Source organism: Larus michahellis, chromosome 1 (genome assembly GCF_964199755.1).
Source record: "Larus michahellis chromosome 1, bLarMic1.1, whole genome shotgun sequence".
In the NCBI taxonomy this organism is placed as follows: Eukaryota; Metazoa; Chordata; class Aves; order Charadriiformes; family Laridae; genus Larus; species Larus michahellis.
Genome location: NC_133896.1, coordinates 82,836,437 through 82,864,153, shown reverse-complemented (window position 1 = coordinate 82,864,153; position 27,717 = coordinate 82,836,437). Strand labels below are relative to the sequence as shown.

The 27,717-nt window shown below is 44.6% G+C and overlaps 1 protein-coding gene and 1 long non-coding RNA gene across 4 annotated transcripts in view; one reads left to right on the top strand and one right to left on the bottom strand.

Annotated features, from left to right (window-relative positions):
* LOC141743892 (uncharacterized) overlaps nucleotides 1-10,342 on the bottom strand; it is a 37,253-nt gene extending 26,911 nt beyond the window's left edge. Inside the window, exons 1-4 of one of the 2 annotated variants that reach the window (XR_012587250.1) lie at nucleotides 9,840-10,342; nucleotides 5,530-5,760; nucleotides 2,936-3,091; nucleotides 84-206 (exon numbers count right to left, since the gene is read on the bottom strand). This is a non-coding gene — a long non-coding RNA (uncharacterized LOC141743892). Of the gene's footprint in view, nucleotides 1-83; nucleotides 207-2,935; nucleotides 3,092-5,529; nucleotides 6,497-9,839 lie in introns of both variants that reach the window. The other variant, XR_012587248.1, reaches the window with a different exon arrangement.
* Nucleotides 9,278-27,717, top strand: part of LOC141743873 (alpha-2-macroglobulin-like) — a 41,739-nt gene continuing 23,299 nt past the window's right edge. Inside the window, exons 1-13 of one of the 2 annotated variants that reach the window (XM_074588919.1) lie at nucleotides 9,278-9,481; nucleotides 14,626-14,809; nucleotides 15,662-15,818; nucleotides 16,354-16,406; nucleotides 17,080-17,100; nucleotides 20,013-20,181; nucleotides 22,071-22,155; nucleotides 22,887-23,010; nucleotides 23,616-23,730; nucleotides 23,866-23,975; nucleotides 24,846-25,007; nucleotides 25,285-25,512; nucleotides 27,206-27,269. In XM_074588919.1, the coding sequence (XP_074445020.1) occupies nucleotides 9,393-9,481; nucleotides 14,626-14,809; nucleotides 15,662-15,818; nucleotides 16,354-16,406; nucleotides 17,080-17,100; nucleotides 20,013-20,181; nucleotides 22,071-22,155; nucleotides 22,887-23,010; nucleotides 23,616-23,730; nucleotides 23,866-23,975; nucleotides 24,846-25,007; nucleotides 25,285-25,512; nucleotides 27,206-27,269 (1,561 nt within the window). In that variant the 5' untranslated portion in view covers nucleotides 9,278-9,392. The remainder of the gene's footprint in view (nucleotides 9,482-14,625; nucleotides 14,810-15,661; nucleotides 15,819-16,353; nucleotides 16,407-17,079; nucleotides 17,101-20,012; nucleotides 20,182-22,070; nucleotides 22,156-22,886; nucleotides 23,011-23,615; nucleotides 23,731-23,865; nucleotides 23,976-24,845; nucleotides 25,008-25,284; nucleotides 25,513-27,205; nucleotides 27,270-27,717) is intronic. The other variant, XM_074588913.1, reaches the window with a different exon arrangement.

Here is a 27,717-nt window from a genome sequence, read left to right as displayed (position 1 = left end):
CAAACCTGAACGATTAAATTATCAAGAGCATATTTCCCACTGCACACTCTTCTTCTACATACTGAAAATGTAATATTTGTTACCTGATTTTATCCTGTGACTCACACAGTTAATTGCTGGTTGCAGTCGGATCTAATAAACGTCCCATGCTCATTCTCTTTCTGCAGATTTTTACATGTAGATCATGTTCTCCCTGGCTTCTGCTCCTGCAGGGAACAGCAATATTCCTTAAAATGCATTCCAACACCTCCCGGATTTCTGGAACCTGGCTGCCTTGTTTCAGCTATTTGTTTCGTGGCATGCACCTGAAACTGATGCAAGTTTATTAATTGTTGACTAAGCAAAACAGGGACACCCATTAGACTGAATATCATTTCTTCCTCTGTAATCTGATAATCCTAATCATTCAGTCCCAGAGACTGGGGGACTAGGTCTCAGAAGGTCAGAACTACTTCAATTTTGGCAAGACGTACAAGCTAGGCAAACTCTGTTTCCCCAGGTGTGAGAAAATCAGGCTCACTGATTTTCAAGAGGTGCTCACAGCTACCCTACTGCTGCCTCCTCGAAGGCACAGATGCCGGTTCACAGCGCTCAGTATTCATAGAATCATAGAATTGTTAGGGTTGGAAGGGACCTTACAGATCATCTAGTTCCAATGCCCCTGCCATGGGCAGGGACACCTCCCACTAGATCAGGTTGCTCAGAGCCCCATCCAGCCTGGTCTTAGAAACTTCCAGGGATGGGTCTTCCACCACCTCTCTGGGCAACCTGTTCCAGTGTCTCACCACCCTCATGGTGAAGGACTTCTTCCTAACGTCCAGTCTGAATCGACCCATCTCTAGTTTTAATCTATTCCCTCTAGTCCTACCATTACCTGACGTCCTAAAAAGTCCCTGACATCCTAAAAAGTCCCTCACCAGCTTTCTTGTAGGCCCCCATAAGATACTGGTAGGCCACTATAAGGTTTCCTCGGAGCCTTCTTTTCTCCAGACTGAACAAACCCAACTCTCTCAGCCTGTCCTCATAGGATTGAGATGTACACATCTCCATTTAAAAAATCGACCAGAGAATGGAGACAGATAAAAGTATCTGCTGAAACTGCTGTGCAGGTCCTTGGACTGAGTCAGAAACACCATGAGAAATGGGAAAATCAAAACTTTACTATGGTTGTCTGCCAGTGCCCTCATGTCTGCTCTTCAGCTTCTGGATCTCCTGTGGTTCTGTGCATGGCTCTGTTAGAAGTACATTAAAAGCTATTCTAAAATGCAGGTTCTTATGAATAAAAATGAGGTAACAAAGAGTGTAATCTCATCAGTATGTCTTTGATTAAAATGCTCTGTCACACTTACTAATTTAACTTATTGTGTTAAATCCTTCTTTGTAGGGTTTATTTGTGCCATGGGAATTGCTTTGCTGCTCATGGGGACTTCACACTGACGGATCTGCTAAAGACTGATGTCATGGCCCAGTTAAGAAGAGGACTTATAATGACTGCACTTGTTCTGGAAACTGAACATAAGCTTTTTTACTGTGGATGATGAGTCTCATCCACAATGTGAGCAGCAGGATGCAAGATCTAGAGAAAAAACAAATGGACCTCCACGGAAAGATAAGCTCCAGTGTAGCAGCATTCTCTTGCTTAGGCCCCTTCATTGCTTACCCAGCACTCTCATTAGAAAAAGAAGTCCTTGGTCTAGGGAATTTGTCTGCTCCACCTTTTGGTTCAAATCCTCTGTGACCCCTGCAGTGTCACAGGTAAGAGTGCCAAGCCGTCAAACAATGGCACAGCAAGACCACAGCTGTATGACTTCTTTTATTTTCCAGATCTTGTTACATACTTGTTGATGTTCAGGTTTTGTCCTCACCACCCTTCCTCTCTGTGTGTGATGACCAACCAATTAACTGATCAGAGAAGACCAGAAATGTGCCAGAGGAACCTTCAATCAAGAAATGATGATGTGTCAAAAAGCTCTGAGGAAAGAACTCAGTCTTGCTCTCCAGTCATTTATTTGTTGAGTTCATTTGCCACCTACCTGGTGGGCTATTAGGGAGGTAGGGCCATGTCTGCAGTCAAATGACCCCCACCACCTGATTCATCAGACAGGTGACATAGAAGCATGGTCACATCTCTGTCACCACTGGCTGTGAAATGCGCAGCATCAGAGAAGGCCTTCCTGAGGAACATCACTCATGTACATTTTAATTTTTTATTCAGAGTTACAATAAAAAGGTTTCTCAAAAATTTTTCAAGTGGAGAAGCAACATTGTGCCAGATACTCCTGTAGCTCAACAGCAAAAGTTTCTTTCTGCTCGACCTCCTAAAGGGCCATCTTTTGAGGGTCAAGAAAGTCTTAAAAGCAAGGCATTACATTGAATGCAGGACCTACAAGGCTCCTTCAAGGAATATTCTCACTCGTCCCCTTTCTGATCCTTTTGTAAGCTCAGTACAGTGATCTCCTGATGCCTTTTGATCCTGCCCTGGAGTCCTCCGCTCACTCTTCCTGCCACACCAGTGTTCCTGCTGTGAAAACCAGTACCTCCCTTAAGAACGTGATTTCAGCAGGACTCCCGGACCCTGTGTCGTCACACTGTGTATATAACCTGACAGCTGGAAGATTTAAAAAATCTTATTTGAGAGTGAAGGGAGGGTAAATATGAACGAGGCAGGCAGAGGTGGAGGCAATAAAAATCACCATACCGTGTATTGACAGGGCTCTACGTGCGTGCTCCTAAAGTGCTAACCTTGCACATTTTTTTCAGCCTCCCACTCTTTGGCTCAGTACCCACGGTGAGGTGAAGGCTGGGTTATTACCAGAGGCAATTGCATAACCGTGCCACATGTTTTCTACTTCACTTTACTGGAAGTTTCTAGCTCTAGGTCCCACTGGTTCCCCTTGCTGTCCTTCCTGTCAAGTCATGGTGTGGCCACACTTACCCAGTAACTGAGGTCTGCGCCATGGTAAAGCTCATCTGGGAAGTCCTGTGCACTAAGCGTGGGATGCACTGCTGGCTCTCTCCTCACATCCCCTGCCTGCTTAGATGAGGTCTTGTCCTGTCCCCTTCCCACCACTTGTGTCCAGTGGAGGGTATCCTGAAACAGGAGGGATGAGCAGCAGTGTAATTGCAGCCAGGGCAGGCTCCGTAGCAGGACACTGTGTTCAAAAGGGTCCAAATAAATGACACATTCTCCAGCTGCGTTACAGCATCATGGCTCATATCCCTTTCCCTGCTGACCTGAAGGGCCAAACATGGCCAGCTCTGCCCTGCCTAACAAGGTGCAACAGAAGAAAGCAGAGATGCAGGGGAAAGGGTTAAACATGAGAATATCTGATTTCCTTGTCTCGTACTCCATTAGGACTTCTTGTCTTGCTTTGCTTTAGCATACTCAATCTCAAAAATCTGGACAAACACTTATCAGATGAATCCCATATCCTCTCTCCGCTGGGGAAAGACCCGTGTCCTGAGCACTAAATGACGTCTGGCTTAACTGCGGCACAACAGGGTGGCCTGGGCTTGGCCGGTGTTACCCAGTAACTCAGTAACTAAGCTAAGCATAAAGCCCTTCCCTCCTGCTGCAGCTCAGCCAGCGCGCTTTGGGCCCAAGTCCCCCCCCTGTGCAGGGCCATAAGTTCCCCCAGCATGGCCAGAGGAGTGAGCCCTTGCAGAGCCACCGCAGCAAGAGGGTGTCACACTGGGCAAGTACAGCGTGGTCCACTCGGCAGGTGCCGACACCTTCTAGCAAAGCCATCCAGAAGGGGGGCAGTGATTTGGGGGTTCACTTTTTTTGTAGCTAAATGAACATCAAATATAAACGGGGAAAATCTTTGAAATGCCTATACCATGTAAATACGGTCTTTTTCTCTACTGGCGCTCCTGCTCATGGCCTTGTGCCATGAAGTTTTGGATGGTCTCTGGGGATGGCTATCCCATGGCACCTCTGGGCCACTGATCTGTTGTTGCATCACCCTCGGGGAAAGCATTTTTTCCTTCCATCTGCTCAGAGTTTCTCTGCATGCAGCTTGGCCCGTTGCCTCTGCTCCTGCCACTGTGCACCTCTGAGAAGAACCTGGCTCCAGCTTCATTCCACCTGCCTTGAACATCAACTTCGGAGCCAGCAGAAGGACCTTCCTGAGATGCCTGTACCTCGCCTGAGGAGAGGGGGAGCCCAGGCAATAACATCACAGCTGAAGGTAAACACAAAGTCTACGTGCATTTTGAATGTCTTTTTATATGGTAAAGTTTTATCAGAAAAGTGGAGTCATATAACTCAGAAAGAGTATAGTTAATTGTCCCAAGTGCTGCTTTCAGACACTTTTGTAAATGGCTTGGCTTTTTCTCTCCCCTTCCTTGGCAATAGTCTGAGGAATACAAATGTTCAAATGAAAATAGCTTTTCATGCTTTACTACATCAGGGATTATCTTAATTTCTCTGTAATATCCAAAAAATATCTGTGAACATGCAAACATCTAGTTTCTTGTTTATATATTTTTAAATTATTACATATTGTTCACAAATTACCTTTAACGGATTTAATAGTGGGATTTCAACAACTGTCTTACTCTGTGTGTACTGTGTACTGTAAGTACCAGACAGACACATTGCAGATTTCTGATGCCAGAGGGCTAACAACCTTGGTTGAAGCCTTTTTTGCAACATACAGTATAGGTTTCTTTTAAGGCAAGACAAAGTTTATTCATACAGGTAACATTTGTTATAATATAGCTGGGAAAGGCGGATAAACCCTACTTTGTATAGAGCTCATCCCGCAAATGGGCTAGCCTTACATCACTCAAACTGTAGTCACGGGACTATTTATAAAGCCCAGCTACACATTTGGTTTGCAATTTAATCTGCAAAATGCACTAAAATAAAAGTAATTCATTGATGCCTTTGCCATGCCTGTATTTACACATTTGTTCATATGATGCCACAGAAAAATGAGTTATATTTGGCATCACAGCTGCCCGCGCCTGGGAAAGGCAGTTAATCTGCCACCAGGCCCTTCTCTCAGGTTAAGATATTCAACAGGCCGCTAAAGTGGATAATCTTTATTTGCTCTGATATTTTCTGTTTAATTTGAAGTTTAGCTTATGAAGCCTTTTTATGGTGTTTCACTTTGTTGCATATTGGCATGTTGCAATTTGTCTAATGTTCATATTGTCTGAGGTTTTCTGATAAAGGACCTTCTCTTCACTGTGGCCTGTGAAATGTTTTGCCTCCCACAGAATAATAAACTCTCTTTTATCTCTCTGGGTATTGTTGTTACTCCTACTATTTTAGACAAGTACTTTTTCTTGCAATGCTTTATTGTAATTTGAAATAAATTACTTTGGGTTTCTTTGCTTTAGATACATAGGCTGGGGAAACAAATATCATTGTTTGTATTTCCTTTAAAAGAAAAATAGTGGATTCTTTTTTCTTTTTTTCTCCTGAGAGATTTTTTCAGCCTACAGCTGAACAGTTGACACAATTTTATTAATTGGAGCTGTTAATACAAGTCTCAGGTTTTACAGCAACCATTTTCTCACCTGTGCTCACGCAAAGCTGATGTAGGCATTGAATAGAGATTCCTTTGCCAGAGCTACCAGTTTCCACCAGGGCTTCTCATGTGAAAGTGCACGGACCATCTTAGGCACAATATCAGTGTTACCAAGACTTGTTTCCTCAGCTTCTTCTTTTAACACACGCCTCTTCATGAAAGCCAAAGGCTGAATTTCAGCTTGGGTTTGGCTTCGAAGACTGATCGCTCTGCTACCGTCCTTGAGAAGACAGAACAGGAACACAGGAAAGAAGCAGGTGTCCTTCTTGAAATTATTTACCTTTGGTGACAGCGGTTCCAAAATGGCTTAAGACTGCTGGGGCAGACAAGGATTCCTGCACGTAATAGTACTGTGATAGTGCTAAGGGTATTTACACCCACCCATAGACACGTTTTCTTCCTGCAATTGCAGTGAGCACTGAGCCACTCTGTTATCGGACAATCAGTAGTCATCTACAAAGATAAACAACAGTAACTGAAAAGAAGTCAGAGGAAAATACACCACAATTGGGTTAAGGTGATTAAAACTGATTGATTAAAACTGATTGAATGACAGTGCACACTGGAAAAATATACTTGTTTTTGACAGTGGTCATACACTTGGAGGTGTAGGACAGTTCACATTTTTCTGTTCATCTTTGCTAGGCAATGCAGTGAAGACTGTATGGCTTACAGGAATCTGCAGAATAAGGTTTGCTATGATTGGAATTTATCAATATCTATGATGGCCTGGGTTAACTTATTAATTGCATCTTTTACATCAGTCAGTCCTACTCAAAATAATATATTTTAAAGTGCCGGTGGAAAGGAACTTGCAAAGGAAATATTGTGGAGAATAAAATCCTCCAGAAAAAAAAAAAATTAGTAATAATGACACTTTCAGGCAAAGTAGAAGTGCTCCAAGGCATCCATTTCTTACTGACCTGGTATCTTGCCCCATTTCAATATGATATTACCTGGAAAGGAAATCCAATGTGTCAGCACATGTAACTTACCAGCATATCACTGTAAATTCTCTGAGAATTATCTAGAATTAAGCTAATTTTCCCAAGATCTCTTTGGAACAAAATAAAATTTTAGGAGAATGTTATAATTTTAATTTAGCAGAGGAAACAGGTAAGAAGTTTCAAAAACCTATGGAACAGCCAAAAGATAGGCTACCCTTAAAAGCGAGAGTAAATTTATGCAATCGTTCCTTTTCAAGCAGGATGAACCTCAGTCCATTACTGTTGTTCAGTATACAGATGCACGCTGCTTGGAGGGTTATAAGAAATTAGATTTAGGCATTTTGGCTATAGCAACCATTTACTGTGACGTGGCCTAATTTGAATGCTTTGTGGTCAACAGTTGGGTACAGTGATCCGCTTAGGCCTTGTACCAGCCTAACGGGGGGCTAGCCACTGAAGATACTAGCTATGTGCAGGTTGCCTCTTCATCTGTCAGGTGTGCAGTGACGTCAGACATGTATGAAGTATTATCATAAGAGGAAATCTCTTTCCTGCGGTTAAAATCATGATTGCCAGTTCCTTGATGCCATCACCGCGTATGGCAAAGATGTTGCATGTCTTTTCCAGCAGCGGTATCTTTTATTAGTCCAGCTAGCCTTGTTGGAAGAAGTAGCCAGTCTTTCAGACACCCAGTCTCTCCTTCAGGTCCGAAAAAGCACCAAAAAGCTTTCAAGCTAAGAACAACTTCAGGCCACTTATTCTGAGCTTGGTGAGAGAGGAACCACCTCAAGCACCAACTGCCTGAGCTCAAGGGCAGTTAGTGCTTGTGGAGCAAAGTGGTCACTCGAGTGTCAGAGAGATGGTAAGTGGTTCCTGGGGGGACTGAGAAGCAGATATTTTATGCCTTGTGGATGGTAAATTGCTTAGTAGAAGGAAGAAGGCTATAATGAGCAGCATCTCAATTGCATCGCTGGTTTTGATGGACCTGTAGATCTATGAATTTTAGTTTTACGTGCTCATGCTAAAGTGTACTTTGCGTGTGGGCATTTGGATTTCTTTTCGGTTTCAGTTTAAAGCAGCCCAAAGGACAACAGGCAACTCACAGTGAGTCGTGTTTTCCAGCAAATGACCAGGATGCTATTGCTTTGAAAACTGCTATTTTGCGTGAGTTATTTACTGGAGAAGTTGAAGACAGGAGTGGGAGGACAGACAATAGGGGGCATTTCTGGAGAAAGATCTGTGTGGGTTTTATTATTTTGTAGTTACACAACCACTTTTTAATCAGTGTTTCCATCTTTAACTGATAATCTGCTAAATATTTTGGTTTGTGTGAGAATGCGTTCATTCTTTCTCCATATTACTTTTATATAACACGTCCCCCCCATCAGACACTGCCTGCCTCCTGACTGTTTTGCTAACCTTTGCGGTTCATAAAAGGTGTTAGATTTTATTCCATGAGAGACTGTCCCTGAGTTTTTAACACCATTCTTAAGTTTCTGTTCATCCCCAGACATTTCTCCTGGTCCTTTGCACAGCCCTTCCCTGCAGTTTCCTGGCTACTACATCAGAGTCAAGACACACTGTATAGCTAACTTTCAGTCTTAACATTCACTCTTTTTCAAAGCTTTACCTTCAGGCAAAGAGCAAATAGGGCTGCCTGTGCTGTTGTGATCTAATAAGCTCCCTTGCACAGATCAGAGAAATTCTGCCATTAATGTGGCTTCACATTCAAGGTGGTTTGTGCTGAAGCATTTTCTCTGTTGGGTTATTCCTACAGAACAGAACTCTTCACAAGGATCATCAATCTCCGTAAAGAATGTTACTGAATCCTTTCAGTCCACAAGCACTGGAGGGCATGCTGACAGCCCTACAGCTGCAATTTTGCAGTTTTCCGTGGACTGGTGCAAACACCCCACCGCGTCAGACTTCTCAGGGAGTGCTCATAGTTTGGACTGAATATTTCTGTTCAATGACCTGCTGGAATTCAACAAACTTTTTTTCTTACTGGATTCAACTTCTGGATAAACTGCTCCTGCCAGAAGTTTGCAGAAGGCCAAGTCAAGTGAGCAGCACTATTTCTGAGTGACTTTTGTCACAAACGTGGCTCACGGCAGCACAGATCTACATCTGGCAAAGGAAAGGAGGAGTCACCTTGAACACCTAGAACATCTGCGCTCCAGGTGACACTGAATGACGGAGGGTGATCACCTTGCCCAGGGGGCAAGGATATCTCCCAACAGCATTGTGTAATATTCGTGCATATTCACAGAGGAAACATAACTTATTTCCATACCTAGACCAGTACCCCACCTCATTTGGGGTTTATATTCCTGACAGAATAATTTTCCAACCCATTGTACCACTGTTGGCAACTGTGTCAGCGAATTACTGCAGTATTCTGTTACCCTAATAAGGACAACTTTTCTGCCTATGGGTTTCCTTTTGTTCTTAAAATACCTGTAAAATTGGCATTTGGCTTCACAAGATCAGAGTACCCCACATCAGAGTGCTGTGATTAGATGCTGCCCACAGGGAATATTGCCCTGTGCTGAACATAGTTCATTTCCGCAACACCGTGGACTTCCAATGGGTTGAAGAAAGCACGGTATGAATCATTCAAAGATTTCTAATATAATCACTATCCAATAGATACCCTTCCCCTACTTGGAAAGTCTCTGGCCAAATACTGTCCTTCTGTTCCAGCTCCTCCTTACACGCCTCTCCCAGTTTCCGGATGGGTCCTGGCCCCCAGCCCTTATCTCCTCCAGCCCCTGGGCTGTTTACAGAGCGCAGTTATAAAGAGGCTGACCCAGCAGAGAGTGAAGAGGAATTACAAGGTGCAGGAAAACAGCAGCACCGGACCAGGCTGGGTGTCTGCTTGACTCACCACGACCTGCTCTGCACCATGGGGAAGAATGGGCTGCCCAGCAAACCAAACATCTTCCTCCTTCTCCTCTTCTTCCTTCCTGGAAATACCTCTCCCACCACAGAACCGTAAGCTATTCATGCGGAAGGGGGAGGGAGGTCTTCGTGCACCTTTTCTCCTTCAATTTTCTTCCTTTCCGTCATTCTTCAAACAACTGTGCCAGCTTCTTCCACTCCTACCTTGCATCTCACAACTAGTCAAGCCCTGAGCTTCCTGCACAGCTCTGCCAGCACTCAACCCCCTCTCCCTGCAGCCCCCTGGTTGTCCAGTCCTGGGACCCCGCCACATCTCTGCCAGTGCCCGCACTCCTGCCCTGCAGCTGCCTGACAGTCCAGCACTGGATCGTCACAACTAAGTCTATTCTTTCCTAGAAACCTTCAGGTGCCTGGGCTTTCGTGAGCATGATGCCAGAATCTACGTACTTACCTTTCCTGTAGTATCCTTGTTTTGATCATGGAGTTATTTCTCCCCACTCTCCTGTTGATTTCAAGCCACTTTGCTCCCCTTTCTCCTGTTTCTTTCAAGCGGGTTTGTTTCCCTTGGCAGCATCGGATGTACTTGTTCCCAACGAGGATCTGTGACCTAGATTCTCTTCCTCTGGCGCGGAGCCTGGTGCTGGCACCCTCCCCTGGGGCATCCACCCCAGGGCTCTGCAGACCAGCAGCGTGGCTGCGGCGCCCACCCCGCTGAGAGCCCCGAGGAGAGGGGCAGCTCAGGATGGCACAGGCAGGCTGGAGCTGGCATCCCCCACCCCAGGCTCGCCTACCAGAGAGGGTTGCTCCGGAGGCTCTAATCTGGATGGGAGCAGCCTCCCTCTTCAGACCCTGGCTGCTGTCACACGCTGTGCCTCTTGGTGTGCTGGCAGAAGCGCAGTTCTCACCACCGCGGGTGTCCTCATGCCTGCTGCAGAGATTTCGTGCCCGCCAGCACCGCAGTAGCGCTAGCGGCTGTAGCAGAGGGTGCAGCACTACTGCTGGTGCTTACTGCGCGGCCAGAGGTGAAGCGGTGACTGGCTCAGACCGAAGGACCTTTGACTCACACTGTACCATCAACCTCCCATTCATCTGCCCTGTTTGGGTGCTTGGGGGACAGATCAGCCAGCCAAGTCTGCTTTGGGGTCAGGCTGAACTTTCTCCCTACAGTAATCTGATGTAATTAAGCAATTAAGTAATCTTAATTCATCCCTGCCTGAGATTAGGGGGAAAGGGAATGAATCCGTCCCGCTCAGTTCTCTCCTCCCGTGAGCAACATCCTGCTCTTTATCCCTGACCTGAGCACCGTTTTGGGAGGGGAGAAGGAGGAAGGGCTGAGAGGTGACGGAAAGAGGGGTGTAGTTGGGATCCACAGAATGAAGGTAGGAGCCCAGAAAACAGTTGGGGAGCAGGGAGGCGGTGGAATCTGAGCAGTGCACTGCTAGGTAGCTGTAAGGGTAGTGGTTCTGTTTTAAGTGCTAGAGTGTAGATCAGACGCTGTATATAACACAGAAGGGAAGTCCCCCTTGAGCTGAAGACAAAACGAAGCTTCCAATCAAGGCTTGCTCCCTGTGCCCAGCACAAGTAGGGAGATAGCTTCTTTGAGCAGCAGCTCTTGCTGCTATTTCTGTTTCAGATGTGGCCAGCTGCACAGGAGACACAATTACAGTTCAGACTATATATTAGAAAGACACTTATTCATCAAGTTAGTGCAGCACTGGACCAGGTGACCCAGAGAGATGGTGGGAACTCCATCTGTGAAGTCCTTCGCAACAGTCTTGTTGCAGGAGAGAAGGTAGGCTCGAGACATCCAGAGATCCCTTGCAACCAAAAATGTTATGATTCTGTAAGATACTGATAGCAAGATTATTTTTTTTTCTTGCTCTAGATCTGTTCTGGAAGAAATCAATAGGGGGTATCATTCAATCAGTATCGCACTCCCATTCTGATATGTGGTTGTGCATGCCAGCTATTTTACAACGCAGCGTACGTGCTTGGGAATATGCTGCATATAGTCAGAAATGCTAGGTCATGATGGCACATGAATCAGCAGGTGTGGATTTGGACTGACGGAGCTGATGAAATTCACTGGCTTCTTTGGTTGGGTGTTTGTTCCAGGAAGTAGCTGAGAGTCAACACACAGACATTAGTCCATCTTAGGCTAGAGTATTACCTTCTGTGTGTAGACAAACTCATCATTTTTGCCTCAGCCACTTTCTCTAGCGTCTCCTATCCCTCCTTGTTGCCTGCTTCTGACAGAGTCACTGCCTCTGTTTTCAAAACACTCCGTTGCTTGCAGGGAGGCTGCTGAGGTCTCTTTTGGCAGCCCAGATGCTTTTTGTCCTGGAATGTCTATACATGGACTTTGTGACCCAAGTTATTTAAAACCCTCACAGCAATTTAATTCCTCTAGCTCTTTTCACCAACACATCCCAAAACAGCTAAAGAGAGGTCTATAAACAGCGTATTTCATATCCTTGTTTCAAAGGCAGGGAAGCCAGTGTAGGGGGAAGTTCTGCGCGTCGGCCAAAATTTCAGCAGAACAGTGAACAGGAAGAGGAATGAGGCCAAATTCCCCACAAACTAGGTCACGCTGTCCCTTGGGTAGACTGGATGTTACAGTCGGATTGCCAGTGCCATTGACAGGGGGCAGGGGAAGTGAGATTAGGGGAAGCAGGCACAGGGTGAAGCTGCGGTGAGAAAGCTGCGGAGGAAGGGGAGCACTGGAGCAGGCAGATAGTCACAGGCTGTAAGTCACACTCTGGGTGGCTGGAGCACCCTCCTTTCACTCCTGCTGCAGCAGCATGCACTGACCAGAGTTGCCGGCTGGCTCCTTTGCCACGCTTTATCCCGTTGCCTAGTGGTGAGGGAACTGGAGGTACTGCCTGGGTCCCACTGCCTCCACAGTAGCTTTAGGATTTCCCAAAAGCTCAGAGCCCAGGCAATAACGTAGCTCTGGACGGGCCCAGCTATCTCTCTCCCCAGGGCTGGCACCATCCATCAAGGTGCACATTAGCCTTCCTCACTGGAGAGCCCATGGAAAAGTGGTATGAGCAGTTCTGACCACAGGTTTCCTCCCATGCATGTAGTGACTAATATACCCTGCAGACTGACTTGCCACCAGAACCTCCTGCTGCTGCATCTGGATAGCCTGAATGTGCGCAGGGAAAAAGCAATAGCAGGTCCATAAAAATGGTCCTATATCAGACCAGGGGACTACATTAGCTCTGTCTTCTGCCTGTGTTGGTGGCCAGTCGTAGGTGCTGTAGAACAAGAGTAGAGGAGCAAGACAAGTACTGTGGAAATTAGTTTCCCATCTGCTGTAGCCTCATGGAGCTTCTATCAATCAGAGGTTCAAGGTCTTAAAGTGGCCAGGATTACACCTTTGCTGCTATGTTTTCTAGCCATTTCTGGGCAGTGAATTTACCTATGACATTTTTGATAATATCAGGAGTAGCTGATCTTCTCACCCTTATGAGCCTTATACCAAATTTTATGTAGCTGGTGCCATAGGTCACATACCATATGCTTTGGAGAGTTACCGGCAGGTAGGGAGTGACAGCTTCTTTGAAGGGCCTGAACTTGGCTGGACACACAGATAAGGCCCTAATTATCCAACTCAGTGGCACCTGCTGGCTCCTTTTGTTCCTCACCCAGGATAGTCGTCTGCTTTCTGTCACCTAATGCAGCCTGGCTATATGTGTCCTTCTTGGGCTGCTTGAGAGCACACAAGCTGGCCATACCAGAATTGTACATTTGGATTTTACAGCACCTGGTAGCACTAAGTTCCTCAGCTTAATTTTGTACGCTAGTGAAAAAGTTTCTGCTTCCTTCTATTTTTAAGCCAGCTGCTTAATATTTTCACCAGGTGTTGTTTACTACATGCATTGTCACAGGTGATGAACAAGCCATACTTTCTTTTATGTACACCATGACTTTACGGCTTTCTGTCCTGCCTTTTTCCAAGCAGGAGTCTTAACCTATGTAGTGTATCCTCCTATGGAAATCATTCCAGATCATCTCTGCTGTCATTGACTGAATCTTTTCCGCTAAATCCGTTTTTTAAATGCACACCATATGGGAGATGTGGAAGTACCATGCAATTTAACAATGGCAAAATGATGTGTTCTGATTTGTCCTCTGTTCCTTTCTGCACAGTTCCTTATGGTCCATTTGTTGCTTATTGCTGAACAAGGATTTTCCAAGAGTGAACGGTTCTCATGTCTGAGTGGTAATAGCCCACTTAGTGATACAGGATATATACGATAGCATATATACTGTTGGGGTAATTTTTTATTCCTCTATTGATGGTTTTCCCCTTATGAACAGTTTGTTTGCCATTTCTGTTACACAGTCTCACCATATGACAAATGTTTTCCACAAAAATACAAGTCAGTTTTAGGTATCTTCTTTCCCTGGACACTTATCAGAAAATGGTACTTCCCAGATCATTTAGAAATGTACTGAACAACAGGGGTCGCAACACAGACTCCGGAGATTTTCACTGGTTCTTAACCTTTGTGTCCTATCTTTTAAACAATTAAACCAGGTCAGAATTAATAATTTCATTTATTAGTAAAAAATTAGTAAAATGATCCCTTTAATTAGATGGCAGCTTAGTTTAAGGGTCTTTTGTGAGGGACCTTTGTCAAAAGCCCTTTGAAGATGCAAGTACACTTGTGTTGCAGTAAACCACTACTCTCTGAAATCCTTTGTGTACTCATCTTAATAAGATCCCAAACTGCAAGCACTCACATTTTTGCTCAGCGTGAGAAGGATTTGAAAACCTGGATAGGCAAAGACAGGAGCCGCCAGACAAGTGGGTGGTTTTTTCAACCCTAAAACTGCTGAATTTTCAACCTTTTTTAGCTAATGCCATTGAGTCTCAATAGGAGATTGTGGGATATACAAAAATCAATTAACAGCCTGGAACCTTTCACACCGTCCTTACTCCCTGCTGTGAAGCTGAACAACACATCCTTTGTAAAGGACTCTCTATTAGCATAGAAATTGTTCCTTCTACAGCAAGCATTTTCCTGCTTTTAGGCTAATTAGTTAGGCAATTTAATATGTATAAACCCAAAATAAAATGAATGCTCATGTGTATGTGCACTGCAATGCCCAGGGACAGTAATGGATTATGCATGCTGATTTGTTAATTTACTTTCACTTAATACTGTTTCCTTAAAACCGTTTCACAATTCTGATCCTCCTGATCCTTGCTTCCCTCTCTTCCTAAGGCAGTATATGGTGCTACTGCCCTTTCTGATACACACTGATTCTTCTGAGAAAGTCTGTGTTCAGCTGACCCACCTGAATGAGTCTGTGACACTGAGCGCCACACTCGAGTATCAAGGGGAAAACAGGAGCTTGATTGATGACGTGGTGTCGGAGAAGGACGTGTTCACCTGCATCCCTTTCTCTGTGAGTACCTCATCCATGTGGGCTCATCCCTTGTGTTTATTGATGTGGGATAGTAGATCTAAACAGTCCAGAAATGAGAAATAAGACACATAAGACAATCAGAGACTTCTAAGCTAAGCCAAACAAAAAAATGAATTTGATGTAGAAAATTGACTGTGGTAGCCTCATGAGGAATGATTTCCCACCATTACCAATTCTGTGTCCCACATGGTATTTCTGTGCATGCAAGGATTAGCGAACTCTTCTGGGATCCTCCATCCTAGAATTTTGACCGACTTTAAAGCAGAACACGCCGCATGTTTGTTTGATCTCAGAGGAAAAATAGGGAAGTAGAACGAGAAGTATAGAAGCTGGGGAACGGTTAAAGACAGTGAGGTCCATGAGGTCATTTATCTCCTTCTGGAGCTTATTCATGATTGTTTCCTGCAGAAGGCTCATTGATGAGTAATGTAAGCAACTGGTCCCACCCCCTAAATAATGAATCTGGGTTGATTTCCATTTTGATATATCATAGGATGGAACAAGATCAGATTCCATATTTCTCTAAGGAAAGTGTATTAATAAAGGAAGGGAAAAGACTTTCAGTATTGGAAGAAAAGGAGGCATGAAAAAACCTCAAGGAAATGGAGAAGATCTATCATTGCAACAATTCCTGAAGGAAAAAGAAGATTTTCTTGAGACAGAGGAGACAATCCCTCCAAGTTCATATTAGAAAATCATGTTTTTTCCTTCCAGCACTGAGTCTTTGGTGTCCTTTTAGGGAACTTTTGGACCTAGCTAATACTCCATCCTTCAAAGGTTTAGTGCAACAGGGTCAATCAGTAAAGCAGTTATCCTCTTTGTTTTCCTTAGCTTCCAAAATCCAATAGCACATCCGTGGCATTTCTCACTGTGATGGTGAAGGGGGCGACACTGGAGTTCAGAAGCCGCAAGTCAGTGCTGGTCCAGAATTCTGAAAGCCTAGTCTTCGTCCAGACAGACAAACCTATCTACAAGCCCGGACAGACAGGTACAGGGAATTCGGTTGGTGTTGACTCTGACAGCAGAAAATCTTATAGTCTTCATTCCCTAGAGGCCCCATACTTTTATTAGGCTTTTCGGACTTCTTCATGGGAGGAGTTAAAGTGCTCAGTAAATCTTATTTCTGTCAGCTGAGATCTAGGGCATGTGGTACCTTCATCATTCCTATTCTCCATCCTCCAAGCACAGGCTCAGATTCATTCTACTCAACTAGAGACATGAATCTGGGATGACTTCAAAGCATAATCTCCCTTGGCTGCACCTGAATCAACAAAGCAGGACTGGCACTCCCAAGGGACAATTCAGTTCAGCCAAGACCTGATTATCCTTCTAAATTTATCTGCCTCTCGCCATCTGCAAGAGAAAGAGCTGAAGTAATTGCTTCCATAACTTAGAGATCTCAGTTCACAGCCTGTTGATCCGTGGAATGAGTCTGAGTTATAAATTATGGAAACACTGACATTTCCTGGTAATGGCTACAAATTTAACAGTGGAATTTCCTTCTTTTCCGTTACACCCTTCAGTTCTGTTTCGGATCGTTTCTCTGGACGAAGACTTCTACCCGCTGAATGAGAAGGTAGAGCCATAATTCTTTGTTAAACAGGAGGCTTAATTCCCAATTAACACTATTACTGTTGTCATTCAGAAACACTGAAGACAGACTTTAAAGCATATGATCCTTTCTTGCTCACACCATCCCTGACCCTTTCCGTCGCCTACTCTGAGACACACTCCATCTGTCTCTATTGACTGAGAAACCCATCCCCCTTTTTCAAAGGGATATAGGTGTTTAAAACCAGATTTGCAAAGGAATGTATGTGGCTAAGCACATAGACAGAGATGTCATTACTGAAAAAATGGGTGGGACAAGTTTCCATCGAAAGTGACAGATGTGCAGATGTTTCTGGAAACAGCTGCAACCGCATGCTTAGAGGCAGAGAGAGCAGCATGACAAGGACTCGGTTTTAAGGAACTGGTCATGAGTGTAAGTCCACCTTTTAGATTATTTGGCACTCAGTTTCTCATTGAGATGAGTTCTTTGAAAACTCTTACTTCATCACATTTTCATACCGTGGTAAGACAGACAGTTTGGTCTCTACTATGGAAACAGAGCAAGCACAGAAAAGGGAGAACCCAAAGGACTTCTTAGAAGGTTGTTTTTCTGCCCCTCAGTCTAAATCTGGAAATTACTTCTGTCCATACGTGGCCCGTATTTCTAACTCTGATTTTCCTTTGTTCTTTCCCTACAGTTTCCACTTATCTATGTTCAGGTGAGTGGTTAACTACATGTACATTATTTCAGCAGAATGTGCAGGCACAGAGACAGTAGTCTCCAGGAGTGTTGTTTTCAGACGGAGATGGAAGGGAAAAACATGGGCACATGACCTTTTTCCTTTGTGTAAAGGAATACTGAGTAGTTGAGCATCAAAATAAATTCCGACAATGGTTCTTTGGTTGGGGAATGTGACGTAGCACCAAAATAGTCAATCAGTGCAAGCCATGCTGTGAACAGGATTACACTTGCCTAGAGGTCATATCAGAATGGCTTATTCCTCTTCCCAAGCAGAACTAAGATTTTCTGTCTGCCAAGTTTGGCTGAAACCATAGAACTGCATTAAAGTAGCAAAACTAAAGACATAAAATTATGCAAGTAGACATCCCCTATCTTCCCAAGCATGCCCTTTTGTCTGGTTGTTTGTTGTTTTTTTTTTAAACAGTTGAATTTCAGTGATAGACAGAAGTGAATAGGAAGGATGTTTCTGTCAATGATCCAAATACACACTTTTTCAGCTGAGAAACCAGAACTTACAATTAGTATCTGGGACATCTTCTAGTAGGAAACTGATGGGAAGGACCTGGTGATGGACCCTGATAGCAGCACAAACAATGCTGATATTAGTGTGCACAGATCTTAAGTTGGTTTGCATTATTATGGATGCTATGTAGTCAGTCCTGGCATTGCTCCTTGCTGCTTGGGGTTGCAGTCTTCATTCTCTAGAGCTGGGAGTGTTGTCACAACAGGGGAGGCAGAAGGTGGGCCAGAAATGGGCTACACTCCTCTTTTCTACCCTCCTGTCAGAGTGCTGTCACTCTCTCTTCCCCTCAGGTAATTTCCAGAACAGACCTGCAGGGCTGGTGGGCCACTGACAATCTGTGAATATTTGGAGAAAGAAGAGTAAGAGAGTGTGTGGTGTGGGATAGCAGGTGGAGGAGAACATCTCAGAACTACCTTCTGTTGAGGCTCTCCCAGGGGATTGTAGAACATGTCCCTTCCCCTTCAATGAGATGATATTTGACTGAGGAATTTCAGGAATTTCATTAAAGGAAAAAGAAGAATTAAATCCTACCCACTGCCTCCAGAAATCCCATATGCCTTTGCCTAACAAGCTGAATAATTTCATAACCTTTTTTGTGTCAGTACCATGAAAGGCTTCAATTTGAAATCGCTGGGCAGGCCATCTTCCATCTTCAGATCCAGCCTGTGAGGCATGGTATTGGTCCATGTTGTTTAAGCCAGTTTATGTAGGCCTTGTCCCCCATCCCCACCATCACCTCTGCCTTCCTCAGTGCTCATTCTCGGTCCAGCACTGCCCTTTGTTTGGCTTTCACAGGTGTCTACAAGGCAGTCTGGTAGACTGGGAAACTCATCTGGCAGCAAATTCACCATTTTTCTCTAGGGTATTTTTTTTGGCCAGATCTGATCCTTCAGTGTAGTTTACCACATGCTTGCATGAAATTTGGACTGTCCCAAAGGAAAGGGTGACAGGAGTGAAGAAAGGCTGCAGCTTAAAGTCAGCAGTGCTAAGGAAATAAATGTTCATCAGTCCACACCCTTAACATCCCTAATTCATTATAGTCAGCCAAAAGGCAGAAGTTAGTATGAGCCTACTATTTCTCAGTTCTTGTTCTGACCTATCGCTTCTGTCATTTAAAAAAAAAAAAAACTTTCTGAGGAAAACCAAACAATCTGACTTTCAGGTCTTACCTACAAATACATCACAGAAATGATGAGTTCACAAGCCCAGCTGCAAACATTTCCTTGAATTCCTCCTCCAAGGAAGCCCAGTGGTGTCTCTCACAATAAGTGGTGAGCTTTTCAGCAGGACTGAAGTACAATGATGAAGAGGATTTGGTCATAGCCATGGCATGTGTTTTACTGACTGTGCCTTCCTCTCGGGGTGCTTCCTGGGAAGAAGGCCTGCTCTTCTGCCTCTGACTGGTTACCGCCAACTGGGGCATGTCATTCACATCCCCTTTTCCCTAAGCCCTGAGATAAAATCTCAGTGAAGTAAATGCATACAGTCACATACCTTGAGTCACATACCTATCTAGAGTAAATAGACTTTTGGTGACAGCCAAGGTACAATGCAAAGCGCAGGAAGAAAATCAAAGACTGTAAACATTAACCATCCTGCTGAGGAGCCTGGGGAGGGTGCATCAAACTATGCAGCACCACTGCAATGATTCAGTGAGTTCTACAAGAAATGTGGGGCTAAGCTGAAGAATTTGGGGCACAGACTGTCGCTAGTCCGTTCATAATGAGCAATACTTAGCCGTAGTAGCGATGAGATTTCAGCTCCAGCATTAGGAGTGAGGAGAGACAAGATGGGAGAGGTCTCAGCTGGATGTACATATATGGGATATACTTTCCTCTGTTCCTGTCTCCACTCCCCTGCCCTACCACAAGCTTTGGACTCTTGCACATGTACATTTCTCAGTCCCATAGGTAGATTAGATGTGTCATTCCTCAGCAGATTATGCGCTGGTACTCAGACAGTCTCTATTCCAGGCATGGAAAAAAAAAATTTTAGCAGGCTGTATGGCAAGTGAAGGAGACTGAAATTTCCCTCCTTTCTTCCCCTGTTCCACTTACTCCTGCTTTTCATCTCTTTGTCTTGTTACCTTGCCAGTCTGTCTTTCCTAGCTTCCTGGCCCCATCCTTCATAAGCATGCAGGTAGAGCTGAGGGAGGGACGGCAGAGGACCTCCAGGGTTAAAAAGCTTTCTTGCATGCTAGTTATGCAGAATTGACAGGTAAGCACCCACAGATCCTCACAGATTATTGAATAACTACAGCTAGGCATTTCCCAGATGGGATATATATATCTACTGGGCCCTCCACTGCTCTGTCCCTGGGAGCCTCCTGTTCTGTCTTGTGACGTTGAGCTATTCCTTACCTGCAGGACCCCCAGAGGAACCGTGTGTACCAATGGCAAGGGGTGGAACTAGAGACAGGCTTTACGCAGCTCTCCTTCCCCCTCACTTCAGAACCCATCCAAGGCTCCTACAAAATAGTCGTGCAGAAGAGCTACTCATCCCATGTGGAGCACTCGTTCAGCGTGGAGGAATACGGTAAGGAGAGGAGGTATGGGCTGCAAGTGGGGGCTGACGGCAATGCCTTTTACTGTGACCTCTTGATTTGGGATTTCCTGGGAATGGCATGGGGAAGGGAGGGACTGAATACATAGGCAACGGGGTTCAGAGGGGCTGACCCAGAAGGTGCTGCATATCAGAGGTGGTTGCTTACTTTACAGCATCTCTCAACGTGCCTGAGCTTGTATTTGCCCACAATGTTTTTGGGAGTACACGGTCTGACAGGCTTCCTGTGTATGGCTTGTGGCACCGATTTCAGCTGACTTCATTTGGGTTGCTTTTCGGTCCAGGAGCTTGTTCCCAGTAGCACTAGATACAGAGCAAAAGATGACAGTATTTTGGTGACCGTTTTGCGCCTCTCATCATCAGTTCCATTTCTCCACTTGTAGTCCTCTCTTTCCTCTTCTTCCTTGTTTCTGCAAAAGCTTAGAATATATGTTTGGTAGAAAATTTAGTTTGAAGAGGAACACTCCACAACTGTTACAAGCAGATGCAAACAGTCTGGTAGTAGAGACCGAGGAAGGAGAAATGTGCTGCCCCAGGGAGCACTCTAACCCCCAGTTCTGTAATAAAACTTCTCAGATGTTTGTAGACAGGTAGACTCTGGCTCAGCTGCGGGTGTTTGAGGAGGCTGCTTGGCCTGCGCTCCGCGCTCCCAGGCTTCCCCCAGCTGTACGTGGAGCCCAAATGACCCAGCGCATTGCTCAGAACCTGCCGTTTCCGGAACAAGCAGGATGCAGACACAAAGAAGATTGTCACTGGAGTCCAGGGGAGCAGGTTTATTTGTTACAAAGTCAGGCATGGTGGTTAGTATGAACATGGTGAATAATTAGATCACAAACCAGGTTATAGGCTTCAGCCTGCCATGGTGACAGATGGGCTGTGCCTCCTCCCACAAGATCATTCTGAACGCCCCCCAAAATCACAGATGCATGTTCCTTTCTTAGCCTCACACTAAACTAATTTTTCTTTTATTTGTTCTTTAGTCATATTCCCATGGATCTCCCCTGTTGCTAATTCTCCTACAGCCTTTTGAGGCCTGGGGTTGAAAATTTGCCTCCCATCCTAGAGGCAAATGTATGTCTAAACTGTGTAACTTGGGGATGCTTTCCAGTTCCTGGGTCTGGGTGTGCACCCTCCCTGCTCTTATTTCCTCGCACTGTGAAAAAATCCTCAGGTGCACTGCCTGGAAGCAGGCCATTACATGCTTCAGTCCGGCCCTGGACTTGAGTAGTTGGGAGCTTAGGGTTGCAGGGTGCAATAGGAGAAAAGGGATGTAACGTAGGAGTAAAATATGTCTTTTACTTGCTGCTCTTTGTATCAGACCTTGTGGCTGCCTTGTCCACTTGAAAATATAGACCCAAGAATCTGTGGCTAGATTCCCTAGAACTGTCTGGATATGCAATAAAGTTTCACGTGCTACATATTAGTGAGCTTAACATCAGCTTCGTATCTCCAGAGCATTAAGAAACAGGCAGAGAGAATCAATGATTCGAGCTGTTTCAATGTGGTAAATGACACAGGTGGTGAACGTGCTATTCCAAGTCCTAGCTGCAAATTATGTATTGTGAAAGACAGAACACAACACGCAGGGCCAGTGTGTCCTTCTGAATGGGCATATGGGATTGCATAAGCATGTGCTGCAAATGGGGGAAGGTAAGGGCTACAACCCTCCGTAAATTCCCATTTAACCCAAAACGGTGGTGAAGGCTGAGAAAATCTAGGGAGGGGGTGACAGAGCTGTACTGCAGACCACAGAGAGGTGATGGTTAGTATTAAGATGATTCTGGCTCTGTGTTTGGCTTGCTGTGTGGTACACCACTCTCCTTCACCTCTTCTCATATCAGACTTTTCTCTCTCCCATCTAGTGCTGCCCAAGTACGAGGTCCTGGTGAAGCTGCCCAAGATGATCACTATTAAGGACATGGAGCTTCCAGTGTCCGTCTGTGGTCTGTGAGTCACAGAGCTGGAGTAAATCTCTCTCGCTCATTCTTCACTCCTCCTTTCTGCTGAGGGCTGAAAGAAACTTGGGGAAGGCTTTTCATATTTTTCCCAGACATCTAGTGCAGGCTTGTTCCACCCTATCAAACCTGAGCCTGCTTCTTGGCCTGAAAAGTGAAAGTGAAGGGTCTTCTCTATGTTCCTTAGAAGATGATGCCAAACTAACCTGCAGCTCTCTCCTCCCGGTTTACTGTGTATTTTCTCTTTCTGTCTTTACATTTCTTCAGTTAGAGCTTTTCTGCCAATCTTGAACCATCATCAAATACTGACAGATGTCAGATCAGACATCACTTAAACAGGTGGTGCAAACCCAGTGTTCTCATTTTTAACTCATAAATTTCTCCTCCTGAACCCCTGGTTGCCTTTCAACTTCTTCACTGAACCCTCGGGAGTTTGTAAGACAAGGATACACCCGTCTGACATAATTTTCTACGGACGACCTTTTAGTGCATTCCTGCAGAGACCTCCCACCTAGAAGAGATTCTAATGGATGATGGAAAAATCTCACTATGGAAATGATGGAAACGTAATCACTAGAATCATTAAAATAGCAGATTACTCAGCCTTTAAGAAGAAATATTAGAAAGTCACCCACAGAGGTCTTTAAGGAGCTGTATCTGATTGTGACTCTCTGACTGATTGTCTCATCATCTAATATATTGTTTAACACTTTGTGGTTATAGCTACACCTATGGGAAACCTGTTCCTGGTTTGGTGAATGTCCAAGTGTGCCGGCAATTTTCCCATTCTTCTTCAAATTGCTACGGAAAAGAAGCAAAAGCTGTGTGTGAAGAATTCACAAGGCAGGTGAGTCCCAAGATTAAAATGTAGGGTCTTTCTTATGGGTAATGGGCAATGTTGCCTAAAGGAGGTCAAATCTGTGACTGTTGGGAGACAGTAGGACATCAGAGGTAGCCCTCTGTCTGGAGAAATGCAGATGTTCTCAGAAGAAGGCATTCTTAAGAGGTGGGTCATTAAACTGGAAACAGAACTGATGAAGAAAACACCACAGCTGAAATCCTGACCCCCATTGAAACTAGTGACGAATCTCCTGTTAGCAGCTGTGAGGTCCCTGCTATTGACCCCCAAACTGAGAAAAGAATCTGTGAAAGAATTTTGTGACTGTGGGAGGGACTGGCAGGGAGCAAAGAGCAAAGATGAGGAGAAAACAAGGGACCAATGCGTGCCTTGGAGAACTGAGTGTCAAGTACTGCACAGAACACAGAAAATGTGTGGATGAAACGCTACGAAACAGGCTGTAAACAAGTTCTGGTCTTGGAGACAGCCCTAGAACATAAGGCTGGGATTTTGTCACAGAATTTAAGCATGTTGGGTTTGGGGTATCTATTCCCGTCCCACAAGGCACCTGATTTGTTCACAGAATTCCAATTTTCTCTCAATTCCCTGCTTAGGCAGATGCTCGTGGGTGTGTTTCTGGTGTAGTAAGGACCAAGATATTTCAGCTCCAGCGCCGGGGATATGAGATGAGCATTGAGGTACAAGGCAAGATCACAGAAGATGGCACAGGTATGTATCATGTGGAGATGGCAAAGTGATGGCAGGCCATAACAGGACGACGTGGCAAAGATGAGGAAAGTGGAGTGACATGTCTAGAAATGCTTCCGTTCATTAATAACTCCTCTTTACTGTGCTCTCTCTCAGGAATAGAGATGATTGGAACAGGCTCCTGTGGAATCACATCCATCATGAGCAAAATCAGCTTTGACCTGCTGGACTCTCAGTACAGACCAGGGATCCCACTCTTTGGGAGGGTAGGGAATTTCTGAGACCCTGGACAATGAATGGCATAGCAAATTCACAAGTGCACAGCCCCATCAGATGCAATAGTGATGTGCAGATGGCATGGTCCACCTTTGCACAGGCAGACAAATTACTGTCAGTGAGGGCACTTTGACAACATGTGGCCCTGAACCTCCTGGCAGTCAGCCCAGTGTAGAATCAAAGGCTCCTTGTTCTGACATATGAGAATAACATCAGGGAGCAGCAAGTGTGGGCTATTCCACAAGGGAACGTTATCCAGGTGCAAAGGGTGACCACAACATAGGTAGGTGTAGTGACCTCATCAACAAGGGCACAGCCCCACAGTACCCAACCAGACTGAGCAGAGCAGGGCTGGTGACAGTAACAGGTTCCACCAATAGTCCAGCAATCACCAGACAACATGAGGTGATGAGTCAGGGCTGAGCTCAACCAAGGAAGTCCAGTTAACCAGATGGGAACAGCCGGAGAAAGAGCTGGGTGTCGGTCTACCTCCAATGTAGCTTTAGTCGAGGACTGGGGCAAGGTACAAGCCTGAACATAGAGTTCCTGAACCAAGACGCAGATGATATGTTGTGGAGGTCCCAGATGAAGCTGTCCAGGGGAATTAAAACCTACTGAGGAACTTAGGGCTCTGACAGATAATTTCCCTGGGCTAATCAGATTGTTTTGCTGAGAATTTTCTCAGTTGCTGCCTCATACAACTCAGGATGCACCCCACACATTTCCACATTCATGTCATTTATTCTTCTCCATGATAAAAGTCCTGCCTGGCAAGGAGGAAAAGGAGGAAGAGGCTTTAAGACTCGGGATTTGTCTTCTGTTTCTAGTCTAAAACCTGAAGTTTGTTTTTGCTCTGTTAGGTGAAGCTGGTAGATGGCACTGATGCTCCAATCGCCAATGAAACCATCATGATTTCTGTGGATGGAGACAAATACAAAGGGAATTACACTACAGATGAACAGGGACAATCCTGGTTTTCCATAGACACTACCACCTTCACGGAAGTTTCCCTGGAAATCCGAGTGAGTGGCAAAGACAGGGCAGAAGGACTAGGGTAAGCTTCTGTCTTTGTGATCAGCAGGGCAAATATCTACCCAAGGGTTATCAGTCTTTCCACGAATCAGAAGATAAAGCAAGTTTCTTGGCAGGTCACCCCTCTTCTCTGTGTCTCCTGTGCATGTTCACTACCTTCTTCTAAGAGTGGGAAATATAGAACATACTCAGAGTTTTTCTGTGGACTTTCATGTGACTTGTTACCTGGTTTTGGTCAGCTGTGAACTTTTGCTTCTTCTTTATCAGGCTGATCATAAACCTGAACTGAACTGTTATGACAGCGACTGGATCACACCTTCATATGAGCATGGCATGCGTAGAATAAGTCGGTTTTACTCCCCAAGTAATAGTTTCCTCAAAATTGAGCCAAAGCCTGAGACATTAAGTTGTGGCTCCCGCACGGAGATCCAGGTGCACTATATCTTCACACCAGAGGCCATAGGAGAGCAGAAGAAAATTGTCATTTATTATTTGGTAAGAATTATTTGTGGTGACTTTGATCTACAGCCACAGAGAGCACTGTGGCACGTATAGCTACTTTCCATGACGAGCAACCACAGCACTGCTGCATGGTCAGTCCGTAGTCAATAATGGTAAAGAGAGTTTGAAACTGAAAGTGTGGCCTGTGGCAGTGGGATTTAAACACATTTCTGTAAAGTTTCTCATGTTGTCTTCTATATGCAGACATGGGTAGGGTGTACACATTTTATTAAGAACAGAAGAAGACAAAATGTTGATGGAGGGAGCATTGTCTTGCGTGCAGCCATCCAAGACTCTTATTTCATAATACTCCACTCCCAGTTTCCCACATTCCAAATTCTGGTTCATATATGGTCACAGTTCAGAAACCAGCATCCTACAACAAGAAGATGAATGATGAGGAGGAAAGCAGTCCCCTACTCAGTTTTGTCCTTTGGTAGTCAACTAACCACTGAAACTGAAGCAACACTTCTAGCTACAGCACCAGAAAAGCCCAATAAGCTTAGAGCTGAGATCATATATCAGGCAATGATAGAAAGTTTGGGATACCACAGTAACTGGAATAGACTATAACATGCTGGCACTGAAAACCATGAATTGGTTCATTTTGGGGGTCAGAGAAGAGAAAGTAATTCAACTGTGACTGAACAATGATGTCACAATTTCGCTTGGGAGAACAAGAAGAATCAGATGAATATTAAAATAGAACTTCTTTTCCCTTAAATTTGTTTTTCTGGCTTTCTCATTTGGTAACACTAGCAGAAGAAATGAGAGTAGCCTTGAAGAGCTAGAAGAAATCAGTGGAACACACTCCTGTTCTGACGGATTGTACAGAACATCGGGGGGACTTTGAGATTACAAGAAAGAGAATAGAAACTTGTGGTAGAGATGTCCATGTGCTTATTTTCAAGACTGCTAACAATAAATTGAAGCACAAGATTCCTGTTTATGCCGGTAGCTTGGGAAAGCTGGTCTTAAATATATACATATAGCAGGTAACCCAAACAGTGTGGGAACTCTTATTTTTGCAGGTGTGGATCCTGGATCCCACATCTTGAAATTAAAATATGGTGCTATGGAATAGATATCCTACATGAAAAGTACTTGTATAAAAGGCCTTTTTGGTTGTAAAAAAGGAAACTAGGAAACTTTTTATGCAAATGAGGAAATTACAGCTAGCATTCAGGCTGTTGCTTACTACCTGACTTCAGGTATCTTATTCAAGCTCTTCTCATTTACAGCCTGTGCTCCTCTATTCCAACTCTGTGTGAGTTATGAAACTAATCCTGATTAAATTTTTCTCCAGGCCATTTCGCAATGCAACTGAGAGTGAACTGAGGAGAACTTTCAACCATCAGTCTGTTCCAAATTGTTAGAAATGTGCATATGACCCCCAAACATATGTGTGCTCGGAGGCAAAGTGCATTTGAACCTGATCTATATATACAATACGTATAAAAGGGAAGCCAGGTCTGACCAATGAGGAAACACTGGTCCTCCTAGGAGTGACTATTTCTGTCTTCAAAGACACAGTAAATTCCAGTCTGTCACTTGCTTAGTATCTTCTTGGTTTTGCTCGTAGTTGGTAGTGCTATTCGTACGCTCTGCAGTTAACCCAGTGAACGTTCTTTCTCCTTCCCTTCAGCACTGGTAGCAACAATTACAGGAAGGTTTCTCTGTCACACAGGTGATGGCCAAGGGAGGCATTGTATTAGCAGACACCCATGATCTCACTGTGAATCCTGGAGAAGGTGAGCAGAACTATGCGTTTTTAGCACCTCTGATGATAATTTTGGGAGCAGGGGGGATGTACAAAAAATATTTCAATTCAGACATTCAATGTTTGAATTGAGATGCATTTTCAAAATTAAATCTTTTTAAATGAAGTGGCTTGGGTTAGTTTTGTTTTCTCTGAGTTCTGCCAGGTGCTATTTTTTTGACCAGAAAATTTTAGAAAATTCAACGAAAAATATGCATAATATTTTGATCCCTTTTTCCTCAAACCAACACTTTCTGCTGATCACTCTACCCTATTCAGATTATGGATGCTTACCAGTGTTGTGAGACTCACATGTACAGTGAGCAGGAAGAACCTGCCTCCTTTTCTTTCTGTCTCTCACTTTTCTTCACTTTTTGGGTATTGTTTCTCCCTTATAAGCATGCAAGCACACACATACCTATATTCTTACCAATACATTT